This window comes from Arachis hypogaea, chromosome 15, assembly GCF_003086295.3.
Source record: "Arachis hypogaea cultivar Tifrunner chromosome 15, arahy.Tifrunner.gnm2.J5K5, whole genome shotgun sequence".
Lineage (NCBI taxonomy): Eukaryota > Viridiplantae > Streptophyta > Magnoliopsida > Fabales > Fabaceae > Arachis > Arachis hypogaea.
This window is the reverse complement of record NC_092050.1, coordinates 26,364,535-26,379,904: the sequence shown is the minus strand read 5'-3', so window position 1 is coordinate 26,379,904 and position 15,370 is coordinate 26,364,535. Positions and strand designations below refer to the sequence as shown.

The 15,370-nt window shown below is 37.3% G+C and overlaps 1 protein-coding gene across 3 annotated transcripts; it reads left to right on the top strand.

Moving 5' to 3' along the window:
• The first annotated feature begins 1,194 nt into the window (after positions 1 to 1,194).
• LOC112750033 (uncharacterized) lies at positions 1,195 to 5,495 on the top strand. Of its 3 annotated transcripts, none has more exons than XM_072218911.1 (8): positions 1,195 to 2,014; positions 2,091 to 2,155; positions 2,674 to 2,725; positions 2,805 to 2,918; positions 2,994 to 3,101; positions 3,544 to 3,992; positions 4,252 to 4,322; positions 5,110 to 5,495. In XM_072218911.1, exons 1-6 carry the CDS (start codon positions 1,895 to 1,897, stop codon positions 3,598 to 3,600), a joined length of 516 nt encoding a protein of 171 aa, XP_072075012.1. In that variant the 5' UTR covers positions 1,195 to 1,894; the 3' UTR covers positions 3,601 to 3,992; positions 4,252 to 4,322; positions 5,110 to 5,495. The 3 variants fall into 3 exon arrangements, 2 of the variants coding, with proteins under 2 accessions (XP_072075012.1, XP_072075013.1); XM_072218912.1 differs by lacking the exon at positions 2,674 to 2,725 and adding an exon at positions 5,057 to 5,109 and having other exon boundaries at positions 1,896 to 2,014; positions 3,892 to 3,992; positions 4,207 to 4,322; positions 5,205 to 5,495; XR_003813910.2 differs by lacking the exons at positions 1,195 to 2,014; positions 2,091 to 2,155; positions 2,674 to 2,725; positions 2,805 to 2,918; positions 2,994 to 3,101 and adding an exon at positions 5,044 to 5,109 and having other exon boundaries at positions 3,848 to 3,992; positions 5,205 to 5,495.
• Positions 5,496 to 15,370: the final 9,875 nt, after the last annotated feature.

Here is a 15,370-nt window from a genome sequence, read left to right as displayed (position 1 = left end):
TTTTATATAATTGTTCAATCATATTTATTTTTTTAAATAATTATTACGCACTCAATATAAAAAAAGTTATTTTTGTTATTATATCATTATGCAGTTAAATGTACATGTAAAATTATTTTACACTCACAGTATATTAAAATTAAATTTATAAAAAATACATATAAATATATACATAAATGATAGATTGATAGTAGTTAAGACTTAAGAGCATATTAAGATTCTTAATTTATTAAATAGAATTATTGTGAATCATAATAATATACATTAAACCTTAACTTTAAATTCTAAAACTAGAACTAATTCTAAAACAAAAAAGTTAAATACACACTTCATGGAATGACCCCCGTAACATCCCTTTTTTAAATTATAAATTAATCGGGCTCACACTCAGGCGCGCCTTCAATGCAAGAATCAATTTTGTTTCTCAATTAAGTAGATCAAATACGAGACTGTGACAGAGATCCACATTTTCTTCCAGTGTTGTCAATACCGGTTCGATTTGATACTATTTAAGTATTCAATCTCTATAATAAATTGTTTTGATATTAATATTTTCTTAACAACAAAATATATATTTTATTGATTAAAAATAATTTAAATACATAACTAATTAATAATAATTGTATTTTTATACCAATATAAAAATATTTAATGTATAAATAATATTTTTTTAATATATTACATATACATCTTTATAATAAATACGGTTTTGACGTTAATATTTTTTTAACATAAAATATATGTTTTATTTGTTTTGTTAATTAAAAATTAATTTAAATATATAACTAATTAGTAACAATGTAGTTATACACGTGTCAAAAATATTTAATTGGTGAAAACTTTTGCTACCGATACACTCCATACACTACTAGAAAACTAGTTATTACATACGGATATTTTCGAATGATTTTATCCCATGGAAATACAGACAGAATTTGCGAGGAATTTTTTGTCGAAAACAAAAAAAAATGAATTAGCATAAATTATATATGTAAAAGAGAATCCGTCGATAATTCTGTCGAAAAAATTAAATTTTTTTTGTGGAAAATGGTTACTGACGGAAAATCCGTCTGTAATTAGATGAATAAAAACGACGCATTTTATTAAATTATTACAGATAGAAAATCTGTTTGTAATTTAAAATACTCCGTCGAAAATATTAAATTAAACCTAACCTACCCCCTCTCTCTCCGTGGCAGCCCCCATTCAAACTCTGTTTCGAGCTCCATTCATAAATGAAACACGAGCTTCTTCCTCTCTCCGTCGCACGAGCTACTTCTTCTCTCCATGGCTGCTGCTTCTGCTTCTTCCGCCGCTGCTGCTGTCGCCGCCGCTTGCGTCACACAATCTCTCTCTGTCATTCCTTGCGTCGCACGAGATCCCTCCTCCGCCACTCTCGTCGCGCCTACTCCCATCGTTGCTGAGCTTTTTTTTCCCCCTCTCATCGCATCTTCTTCCTTTGACGCCTCTTCCATCTAATATCAACTCGCTCTCTTAGTTCTTCTCGTTAGCATCTCAAATTTTAGGTATATATATCATGATTTTGTGATTTTGTTCTTCATGATAAACCTTAGAGCTCAATTTTTCTATGCCAATTTTAGGTTTATCATACTCTGCTTTTGTGATTCGTTTGAATATGTGGGTTTACTCTGATTTTGATGATTTTTTTCTGCAATCGAAGCTTTTTTTACCTAAAATTCATGGTAGGCCATTGCTTTTGACCGAAGGCTCTTTCACTTATTATCATTTGCTTAGACGAACATTGAATCTATTCTGTTATGCTCTGTTCAAGTAATTTCTAATTCAATTTGAGCTATTTGTTTGATAATTATTTACAACTTTCATTATACGAAGAAAGATAGGCACATCAAGATTCACACATCTCGATCATAACATGGAGATGGATTTCGATCAGCATGGACCTGCTTTCCGCAAACACGGTCAAACCTCTCAGTCTTTTTCTCTTTCCGATATCTTCACTCTTAACGATGGATCTGTAACGCCTCTACTCAAGGTTAGGGTTTAAGCTCTCTTTTGTTCACACTACTTGTTCTTATTTCTGCTCAAACTCATATTAATTTTCTATGTAGCTTGCAAATCCTCCTGTGAGAGCTAATGTGTTGTACATGAGCCCCGAATTCTCTCTCCCTATCGCGTAAGCATCAATAATCTCTACAAATTTCTTTTAATTTGATTTGTATTCATAGGATATTCCTACTAGATGGATACTTATATATATATGTTATGTGTATCATAAAATCTTACCTTCAAAACGGACTATTGCTAAACTTTTCTAGGTAGATGCAAAATGAAAGATGTAATATTATGATCTATTCATTCAGCGTTGCATAGTTCTACAGCGACAATACATTTATTGCTTCATCTTTTCTAATTACCATCTTTTTTAATGTTATCTTTCGTTGAGTAATTATTTTTTTTCTTTACTACTTTTTACCAAGTAATTTTATATTCATGTAGACTTGCATGATATAGAGAAGCTATCAAAAATACTTTTAATCCATACTTTGATAAAGGTAAATTACCTTAACTGGTTTATTTGTTTAAAGATAGTTGCTGCACCCTCTTCTCTTTGTTGTTTGTTTTATTATTGGCATTCTAACGTGTGTGTCCATTAGCAATCTAGTTTTAGAACTCTACTCTTTACCATTTTAGCATGTTTCATGCCTCCCACCATATTCAACCTGTTCCTACCACAAAAGAAGAGGTATGATTTCATTTTAAGTGTTTCTGTTTCTTCTTGGCAGTTTTCTAATCTAACTCCTTGTGATAAATTTTTATTACAGATAGAAGCCGAAGCATCTTCTGTTCAGGCTATTGCAAGGACTCTCTGCCCTTTGAAAATTATTTTGGATAGAGTATTTTTGACTTTAATTGGGGTGCTTCTTAGTTGCTGGCAGGTTACTTTGCCTATCATAAGAGAGTTTTGATCTGTAGAAATGTCATTAAGTTAATTCTCTTTGATTTATGTGTAGGAAAATCAAGTGACAAAGAGAAAAGAGAAATCGGTTTCAATGAATGCTTTTGAACTCATTTCAAGATCACAAAGCTTTAACCTTGACAGCTTCTTTGAGCAGCAAACAGTAAGTAAAATATGACATTTGATCTTAATTTGATCATATTAACAAATTTATTTATAATTTGCATGAAAACTCACTTTAAGAGAATTATTTTTTATCCATGTGATTGTACTTGATTAGGAAAATGTTGTAATGGTTAATGAAAAATGATTAATGATGCTTAACTTATTTAATTATATTTTTTGATGAGAAAGTGTTCTGAATACATTGGATCCTCGAGATAGGACTGATTTTAGAGCATCGTACTGGTCTAGTAAAGGGGAAGTGATCCTTCTGTCCCAGAGACTTTAGCTTATAAGCCAACTTCCAAAATATGTCTAATCACTAAGATTCATGTCAGCCATTCAAAGGTTACTCCAGTAGCGTTGAACTGAAAAATGACTAATGTCAAGAATATTAAGTTAAACTTAATTAGCTGATTAATGTATATTTTTTTACCATGCAGTATATTTTCAACAAGGCCTCCCTATATATTCAGCAAAAGCTGTCCGATTCCGAATAGGCCGTCCAAAATACCCAACAGAGTTAGAGAGTGCCGAGTGGGCTATCATCTTCTCTTTCTTGTTCACAATTCTCTTTTTATTTTAATTGCATTCAGTATTATTGAAATCCTATAGAAGTGTCATGTTCTATGATTGCATTTCGAGTTGATTATCCCTAGAAAATAGCCAAATAGGTTAACTAGCATTTCAGCATTGAGATTATTTTTTGTTTTATTCTTGTCATCCAAGTTTTTTGTTCTTAATTAGAGTAACTACTGTAACATTCTGTGTCACTCTGGCCACCTCACTAGCTGCCCGCCAGGGATCAAAATCTATGGCTGCATTTCAAGTCTGCCTGCAGATTTGGCTGGCAGTATCTCTTCTTGTCGATGGTCTTGCTGTTGCTGGGCAGGTTGATACCTCTCTGTTTACATAATGCGCTATTTTTTACTTCATCCTACTTTCAATCTATTTTTGTTCATACCTCTCTGTTTACATAATGCCAAATCTATGTTTGCTAGGCAGCTTGAGTATTACAGGTTCTTTACATTGCTATTTAAAGAAAAAATATCCTAATCTTTGCTCAATTAAATTAGCTGTAAGACTAACAAACAATTATATTGCAGATGATTTGGTTCTGGGATTGGCTCTTACATTCATTCTTGGTGCAGGACTTCTTTTTGGAGCTAAACTATTTACAAGAGTTGTTGATGTCTTCCACCTCATAAAAATTGAAATACTCGTAAGTCTATTTCGTGTACATTGGTATCTAATCTTTTTAGCACCCTAAATTTGTGAGACTTATATTTATGTTTGATTGTTTCTATCAGTTTGTTGCAACCACCTAACCCATCAATGTTTTGGCATTTGTATTTGATAGTATCAACTTTGGTGCATCTGACTTTGCATATTTAGCATTCTCTTTGCTGTGTATTTTCTTCCATGTTTTCGTGCTATAAGGGATTTTATACTGCATATTTTATGAATCTTAAGTAGTATAACTGATGCAAATTTAGCATCCAAACTGTAAATTGGTGTTCAATTTATACACGTATTAAATCCAAGAATGGAGAAGATAGAAGAAGAAAAAGTGTGTCGGGGATCAAATCCAAATTATTGGTGATAGATTTGGGGTACAAAAGTAAAACACATATCAAGGTGTACAAATATCATTCTCCTTTTTCTATTATTCTGTATCTCTCTCTCTCTCTCTCTCTCTCTCTCTCTCTCTCGTGGGGCTTTAAGCATGTCAATGTACCTAGTAATTTTTGGTTTGCTTGAGGGGACCTACCAATAGGTGGTGTTCTTATAATTGGAGCTAACACTATTCATTATCATAGTCAAGTAAGTGTATTGCTTTAACATATGCAATTGCTTCTCAACTTCTGTCAATTAGAAAGATATGTTAACTAAATTTTCAATCCTCCATTTTAAACAATATTTGCAATAATATGATTATATAGGTCATTTTTGCAGTCTACTTCATATGCATTGGCCTTGAATAGCTATGTTGTTTCACTCGATAGCAGGTGGAGATTTTTTCCTGTCTTTTAATTGCCGTTAAAGGTTTATGGCTATCTATCCATCATATCTTCAACAGTGAGAGGTTTTAATTCTATTTCAGTCAGGAGATGCCAAGATCAACTTCCAATGTGGAGCTTAATGCTGCCAATGCAACTTGGTTATCCATTAATATTTTAGATTATCCCATCTTTAAGTACTAAGTGTAATTTGTGACATCAGTTAATGAAGGAGATCCATGTAATATTGGGATGGTCATCTTATTTTTTTGGGTATCTTTTTATTGAGACAGTGAGATATTAGCTAATGATGTTGAAAAATAACATCCAATTTTATAGGTATCATGTAATGAATATTATATTTATCCATGTGATTTTTGGCTTTCTTTTTTCAATTTACAGTGTGTTTGATGGAGTAAATTTAGAAAACAAACCTAAAGTATTTATTTTGCAATGAAAAATCTTTAAAAAATTCTATTTTACCTTACTAACGGATATACAAACAGATTTTCTATCTATATTCAGAGTTTCGAATGGTTTTCCAAGGCTCCAATTATCGACGGAAAATTTGTTGCTAATTACCGACAGAAAATCCGTCAGAAAATCTGTCTCTAATTATTGACGGAAAATCCGTCGAAAAATTTGTCCCTAATTACCAAAAGAAAATCTGTCAAAAAATCTGTCTCTAATTACCGACGAAAAATCTGTCGAAAAGTTGACGTTCCAGGGAAATGGAGGGGAGAATTTACCGAGAAAAAATTTGTCGGTAACTGGTACAAAACTAAAAAAATCTGTCGGTAAATAATTTCTGACGAGGCTTTTACAAAGGGACGAAGTCTGTCGGTAACCAAAAATCTGTCTGTAATAAAGACCAAAATTGTCTATAAATCTGTATGTATTAAGCAATTTTCTAATAGGGGTGGCAATGAATAGGATAGAATAGGATTTGAACCTAATCCTGACTTTACTCGTGAGTTGAATTTATTACTAAAACTCAAGACTACTCTACTTGTGACTTGAGAACAACCAAACTCTAACCCTACTTGCGGATATCCGATCCTATCAACGAGTTTTCACAAATATGCAATATTATTATATAACCTAATGAGCATGCAAATTAAAAATTCAATATAAACAACACAATTATCCCACAAACAACACAATCGTCCAATAAATAATATAACCATCAAATATTCAATTCTACATAAAAGTCTTTACTTAAATTAATAATACAAATACAAACAAAATGTTATGATATAATATTGTATTTATATATCACTAAAATAGAATTGGTTTTATATAAACAAAATTGTTAAAGTATTAATTAATGATCTTGCTTTGATGGTAAAAAACTTTTGCACTAAATGAGAGGTCATTGATTCAACACCCACCTATAACATATTTTTATAATATATACATATATAGGATATGGGTTGGTCAGATAGAGTTGAGACTCAACTTGCACGCAACTCGATTCGCGCTTAAAACCACTCCACACACAATCCTACCCACAACGGATCAAATTTGTAATCTTACCCGACCGAATTGAGTAGGGTTAGATACCCGTAGATAGGATGTATGTTGTCACCCCTATTCTCTATATAAGTTTTGTAAAGATTTTTCCCTACAAATCTACAATCCAATGAACGATGCATGACTAACAAACAAGGACGTGTCTAAAGAATAAAATTTGGAGAGGAATTAAAGTTTAATTTATTTAATATAAAAAAATTTAAATAAAAATTTTAAAGAAAACTAAACAAAATTTATACATAATTTATAAAAAAAATTAAAATTTAAGATGGACTATTATTTTCCTTTTTTTTCAAGTTAAAAATAATTTCATTGAATGAAATTGGTGGTCTAAAAAAAGATAGCACAACAAGGGTAAAAATGGAATAATCCAACTTAAGTCATAATACCATAATTTAATAGAAAGAAGGGGAACCAAAAGGTAAAGTAATTAGAAGGTGAAGGGGATCTCCAGGAAAAGGGTGTTCAATGAGGGTGTCTATAACAGTCCAGACCACCCGCTAGCGCGATATTGTCCGCTTTGGCACAAGAGGCCTCACGATTTTGCCTTTGACGATAGGGATGATAGCCAAAGCCCCCCACACTCACTCGTCAAAATATGTCATGCTAGGGAGAGGTATCCACACCCTTATAAGGCCTGCTTCGTTTCCCTCCCCAACCAATGTGGGACCTTACAATACACCCCCTAAGAGAGTCCAGTGCCCTTGCTGGCACATCGATCCGGGATCCGGCTTTGATACCATTTGTAACAGCCCAGGACACCCGCTAGCACGATATTGTCCGCTTTGGCACACAAGGTCTCACGGTTTTGCCTTTGACGATAGGGATGATAGCCAAAGTCCTCCACACTCACTCGTCAAAACGCGTCATGCTAGGGAGAGGTATCCACACCCTTATAAGGCATGCTTCGTACGATATTGTCCGCTTTGGCACACAAGGCCTCACAATTTTACCTTTGACGATAGGGATGATAGCCAAAGCCCCCCACACTCACTTGTCAAAACGCGTCATGCTAGGGAGAGGTATCCACACCCTTATAAGGCATGCTTCGTACGATATTGTCCGCTTTGGCACACAAGGCCTCACAATTTTGCCTTTGACGATAGGGATGATAGCCAAAGCCCCTACACTCACTTGTCAAAACGCGTCATGCTAGGGAGAGGTATCCATACCCTTATAAGGCATGCTTCGTTCCCCTCCCCAATCGATGTGGGACTTTACAATCCACCCCCTAAGGGAGCCCAGCACCCTCGCTGGCACATCGATCTGGGCTCCAGCTCTGATACCATCTGTAACAGTCCAGACCACCCGTTAGCACAATATTGTCCGCTTTGGCACACAAGGCCTCACGGTTTTGCCTTTGACGATAGGGATGATAGCCAAAGCCCCTACACTCACTCGTCAAAATGCGTCATGCTAGGGAGAGGTATCCACACTCTTATAAGACATGCTTCGTTCCAATTGTAAGGTCCCACATCGGTTGGGGAGGGAAACGAAGCATGCCTTATAAGGGTGTGGATACCTCTCCCTAGCATGGCGCGTTTTGACGAGTGAGTGTGGGAGGCTTTGGCTATCATCCCTATCGTCAAAGGCAAAATCGTGAGGCCTTGTGTGCCAAAGCAGACAATATTGTGCTAGCGGGTGGTCTGGGCTGTTACAGTGTCGGTCTTCTTCCATGGCGTGGCAAGCAACATCAACAATTTGAAGAGGATGGTGTCTCTGATTTTCGAATATAGTCTCGTTCCGAGCCTTCCAAATCTCCCATACTACATTTGCTACAAGCTCCTTTTTCTTCGTCGAATTACTGCCAAACTTTATATTTTTGTCAAGCTCACTCCACCAAATCCATGGTTCTTTAATTAAAGCTGGAATATGTAAATTAGTGATTTGCCAAGTCTCAACATCATCTATACACATCCAGAGGTAATAAACAACAGTTTCAGGGGACCAGTTGCATCACTGACATAATGGACTCACTGATGGAAGTCTTTCACTTAGTTGTTGTTGGACAGGTAGGCCTTTGTGCATAATTTTTCAGAAAATTTTTTGATCTTGGGTTGGAACTTGATGCTCCAAATATCAGGCCATAGTTGCTTATTTTGACACTGTTCTGGCAGGAACTCCACTGGAGGGTGGAAGAATTGGAGCGCTAGCTGGTACCCAAATGCTACTGAATAGCATCCATTTTCTCCTTCAGCCAGGTAACCTCATCAACACCTTGTTGGATTTCAGTATTTATGATAGCCTCTGTAATTTTTGGTCTGAATATTTCTTGTATTAGTATCTAGTTCCATGTTCTGTTTGGTAAAATTAGGTCTGAAACCCATGTAGGATTGTGCTCTGAATTAGTCTCTGTATTAGGAGTAATAGACAGATAATTATGAATCCATGAATCTTTTCTTATTCTGATATCTGAACCGTTGTCCACCCTATATAGGATACCTTTTTCCAGAACTTTTCTACCCTCTACTACACTCCTCCATCCCCAAGAAGGGTTGTTTTCAACTTCTGCACTGAGAAAAGTAGAGTCTTTGAAATATTTACTTCGGTACATGGTATGCGAAATCGTGATCACTCAAATTTAGATTTGTAAAATTATTTGTTCGTTCTTTCCCTGGCAATGGCACCAAAACAGATGCACAGAACCATGGTCCAAATATAACTTCACAACTTCGTACAACTAACCAGCAAGTGCACTAGGTCGTCCAAGTAATAAACCTTACGTGAGTAAGGGTCGATCCCACAGAGATTGTTGGTATGAAGCAAGCTATGGTTATCTTGTAGATCTCAGTCAGGCAGATATCAAATGGTTATGGAGTTTTCGAAAATTAATATTAAATAAACAGAAAATAAAGATAGAAATACTTACGTATATCATTGGTGAGAATTTCAGATAAGCGTATAGAGATGCTTTCGTCCCTCTGAACTTCTGCTTTCCTGCTGTCTTCATCCAATCAGTCCTACTCCTTTCCATGGCTGGCTTTATGTAGGGACATCACCATTGTCAATGGCTACTTTTCATCCTCTCTGTGAAAATGGTCCGATGCGCTGTCACTGCATGGCTAATCATCTGGAGGCATCACCGTGGTCAATGGCTGCATCCCATCCTCTTGTGAAAATGGTCCAAATGCTCTGTCACAGCACGGCTAATCATCTGAGGTTCTCGATCATACTGGAATAGGATTCACCCTCCTTTTGCGTCTGTCACTACGCCCAGCACTCGTGAGTTTGAAGTTCGTCACAGTCATTCAATCCCAGAATCCTACTCGGAATACCACAGATAAGGTTTAGACTTTTTGGACTCTCATGAATGCCGCCATCAATCTAGCTTATACCACGAAGATTCTGATTAAGAGATCTAAGAGATACTCATTCAATCTAAGGTGGAACGGAAGTGGTTGTCAAGCACGCGTTCGTGGGGGAATGATGATGATTGTCACGCTCATCACATTCATATTGAAGTGTGAATGAATATCTTAGAAGTGGAATAAGTTGAATTGAATAGAAAATAGTAGTACTTTGCATTAATTCATAAGGAACAGCAGAGCTCCACACCTTAATCTATGGAGTGTAGAGACTCTACCGTTGAAAATACATAAGTGAAAGGTTCAGGCATGGCCGAATGGCCAGCCCCCAAAACGTGATCACATGATCAAAAATACAATCCCGGATCTTCCAAAGATGATAAGATGTCAAATACAATAGTAAAAAGTTCTATTTATACTAAACTAGTTACTAGGGTTTACAGAAGTAAGTAATTGATGCATAAATCTACTTCCGGGGCCCACTTGGTGTGTGCTTGGGCTGAGCTTGAATGTTACACGTGCAGAGGCTTTTTCTGGAGTTGAACGCCAGTTTGTAACATATTTCTGGTATTCAACTCTGGCTTGTGACGTGTTTCTGGCGTTTAACTCCAGACTGCAGCGTAGAACTGGCGTTCAACGCCCATTTACGTCGTCTAAACTCGGCCAAAGTATGGACTATTATATATTGCTGGAAAGCTCTGGATGTCTACTTTCCAAAGCAATTGAAAGCGCGCCATTTTGAGTTCTGTAGCTCCAGAAAATCTACTTTGAGTGCAGGGAGGTCAGAATCTAACAGCATCAGCAGTCCTTCTTCAACCTCTGAATCTGATTTTTGCTCAAGTCCCTCAATTTCAGCCAGAAAATACCTGAAATCACAGAAAAATACACAAACTCATAGTAAAGTCCAGAAATGTGAATTTAACATAAAAACTAATAAAAACATCCCTAAAAGTAACTAGATCCTACTAAATACATACTAAAAACAATGCCAAAAAGGGTATAAATTATCCGCTCATCACAACACCAAACTTAAATTGTTGCTTGTCCCCAAGTAACTGAAAATCAAATAGGATAAAAAAAAAGAGAATATACTATAAATTCCAAACTATCAATGAAACATAGCTCCAATCAGATGAGCGGGACTTGTAACTTTTTGCCTCTTGAATAGTTTTGGCATCTCACTTTATCCATTGAGGTTCAGAATGATTGGTATCTATAGGAACTCAGAGTTCAGATAGTGTTATTGATTCTCCTAGTTCAGTATGTTGATTCTTGAACACAGCTACTTTATGAGTCTTGGCTGTGGCCCTAAGCACTTTGTTTTCCAGTATTACCACCGGATACATAAATGCCACAGACACATAATTGGGTGAACCTTTTCAGATTGTGACTCAGCTTTGCTAAAGTCCCCAATTAGAGGTGTCCAGGGTTCTTAAGCACACTCTTATTTTGCTTTGGACCTTGACTTTAACCGCTCAGTCTCAAGTTTTCACTTGACACCTTCACGCCACAAGCACATGGTTAGGGACAGATTGGTTTAGCCGCTTAGGCCAGGATTTTATTCCTTTAGGCCCTCCTATCCACTGATGCTCAAAGCCTTGGGATCCTTTTTATTTACCCTTGCCTTTTGGTTTTAAGGGTTATTGGCTTTTTGCTCTTGCCTCTTGGTTTTAAGAGCTTTTGGCTTTTTCTGCTTGCTTTTTCTTTTTCTTTCTATTTTTTTCGCTATTTTTTTTATTTTTTTTTCTACAAGCTTTTGTATTCACTGCTTTTTCTTGCTTCAAGAATCATTTTTATGATTTTTCAGATTATCAAATAACATGTCTCCTTGTCATCATTCTTTCAAGAGCCAACATATTTAACATTCATGAACAACAACTTCAAAAGACATATGCACTGTTCAGGCATTCATTCAGAAAACAAGAAGCATTGTCACCACATCAATATAATTAAACTAAGTTCAAGGATAAATTCGAAACTCATGTACTTCTTGTTCTTTTGAATTAAAACATTTTTCATTTAAGAGAGGTGATGGATTCATAGGACATTCATAACTTTAAGACATAGTTACTAAATACTAATGATCATGTATTAAGATACAAACATGGATAAGCACTTAACATAAAGAAAATAAAAAACAGAGAATGTAAGAACAAGGAATGAGTCCACCTTAGTGATGGTGGCGTTTTCTCCTTGAGGAACCAATGATGTCCTTGAGCTCTTCTATATCTCTTCCTTGTCTTTGTTGCTCCTCCCTCATTGCTTTTTGATCTTCTCTAATTTCATGAAGGATGATGGAGTGCTCTTGATGTTCCACCCTTAATTGTCCCATGTTGGAACTCAATTCTCCTAGGGAGGTGTTGATTTGCTCCCAAAAATTCTGTGGAGAAAAGTGCATCCCTTGAGGTATCTCAGGGATTTTTTTTTATGATGGGCTTCCTCATGTGTTTCTTGAGCTCCATGAGTGGGCTCTCTTGTTTGCTCCATCCTTTTCTTAGTGATGGGCTTCTCTTCCTCAATGGGAATGTCTCCTTCTATGAAAGCTTCAGCTAAGTAACATAGATGGCAAATAAGATGAGGGAAAGCTAGCCTTGCCAAAGGGGAAGACTTTTCGGCCATTTTGTAGAGTTCAAGGGAGATGACTTCATGAACTTCTACTTCCTCTCCAATCATGATGCTATGGATCATGATGGCCCGATCCACAGTAACTTCAGATTGGTTGCTAGTGGGGATGATGGAGCGTTGGATGAACTCCAACCATCCTCTAGCCACAGGCTTAAGGTCCAGTCTTCTAAGTTGAACCGGTTTGCCTTTTGAGTCAATCTTCCATTGAGCTCCTTCCACACATATGTCCATGAGGACTTGGTCCAACCTTTGATTAAAGTTGACCCTTCTAGTGTAGGGGCGTGCATCTCCTTGCATCATAGGCAATTCAAACGCCAACCTCACATTTTCCGGACTAAAATCTAAGTATTTCCCCCGAACCATGGTGAGATAATTCTTTGGGTTCGGGTTCTTACTTTGATCATGGTTCCTAGTGATCCATGCATTGGCATAGAACTCTTGAATCATTAAGATGCCAACTTGTTGGATGGGGTTTATTAGAATTTCCCAACCTCTTCTTTGGATTTCATGTCGGATCTCCGGATACTCATTTCTCTTGAGCTTGAAATGGACCTCGGGGATCACCTTCTTCTTGGCCACAACATCATAGAAGTGGTCTTGATGAGCTTTGGAGATGAATCTTTCCATCTCCCATGACTCGGAGGTGGAAGCTTTTGTCTTCCCTTTCCCTTTTCTAGAGGATTCTCCGGTCTTAGGTGCCATCAATGGTAATGGAAAAACAAAAAGCTTATGCTTTTACCACACCAAACTTAGAATATTGTTCGCCCTCGAGCAAGAGAAGAAATAATAGATGAAGAAAAAGAAGAAAATATGGAGGAGAGGAGGGGTAAGGTTCGGCCATAAGGGTGGGTTTTGGGTGGGAAATTGATTTTGAATTTTGAAGGTAGGTGGGGTTTATGAGGTAGGTTTATGGGGAAGAGTGGATGGAAGTGAGTGGTGAAATGGTAATAGGGAAGAGGGATTGAGGTAATTGGTGAAGACTTTTGGGGAAGAGTGTTTATTGGGAAGAGAGGATGAACATTGAGAAGAGGGAAGAGAGTGAGTGGTGGTGGGTGGGGATCCTGTGGGGTCCACAGATGATGAGATGATCCTGTAGGGTCCACAGATCCTGAGGTGTCAAGGATTTGCATCCCTGCACCCATTAGGCATGTAAAATGCCTTTGCATGCAATTCTGGCCTTTAAACGCCGAATTGATGCTTGTTCTGGGCGTTCAGCGCCCAGATGCAACATATTTCTGGCGTTGAACGCCAGCCAGATACTTGTTTCTGGCGTTCAGCGCCAGCTCTTCTTCACTGTGCATTTCTGGCGTCTGAACGCCAGGATGCTGCTTGTTTCTGGCGTTCAACGCCAGAAACATGCTCTGTTCTGGCGTTGAATGCCAGACAGATGCTCCTTACTGGCGTTTAAACGCCAGTAAGATCCTCCTCCAGGGTGTGATTTTTCTTCTGCTGTTTTTGATTCCGTTTTCAATTTTTATATTTATTTTGTGACTCCACATGATCATGAACCTAATAAAACATGAAATAACAATAAAATAAAAATAAAATTAGATAAATAAAAATTGGGTTGCCTCCCAACAAGCGCTTCTTTAATGTCAATAGCTTGACAGTGGGCTCTCATGGAGCCTTACAGATGTTCAGAGCATTGTTGAGACTCCCCAACACCAAACTTAGAGTTTGGATATGGGAGTTCAACACCAAACTTAGAGTTTGGTTGTGGCCTCCCAACACCAAACTTAGAGTTTGACTGTGGGGCTCTGGTTGACTCTGTTTTGAGAGAAACTTACTGTGCCTCTTTTCCATGTTTACAGAATGATGTCCTTGTGTTTTAAACTCAAGGGAGTCCTCATTCAATTGAAGGACTAGTTCTCCTCTGTTAACATCAATCACAGCTCTTGCTGTGGCTAGGAAGGGTCTTCCAAGGATGATGGATTCATCCTCATCCTTCCCAGTATCTAGGATTATGAAATCAGCAGGGATGTAAAGGCCTTCAACCTTTACTAATATGTCCTCTACTTGTCCATAAGCCTGTTTTCTGGAATTGTCTACCATCTCTAATGAGATTTTAGCAGCTTGTACCTCAAAGATTTCCAGTTTCTCTATTGCAGAGAGTGGCATGAGGTTTATTCCTTACCCCAGGTCACATAGAGCCTTCTCAAAGGTCATGGTGCCTATGGTACAAGGTATTAGAAACTTTCCAGGATCCTGTTTCTTCTGAGGCAATCTCAGTTGATCCAATGCATTTAGTTCATTGGTGAACAGGGGAGGTTCATCTCCCCAAGTCTCTTTACTAAATAAATTGGCATTCAGCTTCATGATTGCACCAAGGAACTTGGCAACTTGCTCTTCAGTAACATCCTCATTCTCTTCAGAAGAAGAATACTCATCAGAGCTCATGAAGGGCGTAAGGAGGTTCATTGGAATCTCTATAGTCTCTAGATGAGCCTCAGATTCCTTTGGTTCCTCAGAGGGAAACTCCTTGTTGATCACCGGACGTCCCAAGAGGTCTTCCTCCTTGGGATTCACGTCCTCCCCTTCTTCCTTGGATTCGGCCATGATGGTTATATCAATGGCCTTGCACTCTCCTTTTGGATTTTCTTATGTATTACTTGGGAGAGTACTAGGAGGGATTTCAGTGATCCTTTTACTCAGCTGGCCCACTTATGCTTCCAAATTTCTAATGGAGGACCTTGTTTCATTCATGAAACTCACAGTGGCCTTAGATAGATCAGAGACTAAGTTTGCTAAATTAGAAGTATTTTGTTCAGAGTTCTCTGTCTGTTGCTGAGTGGATGATGGAAAAGGCT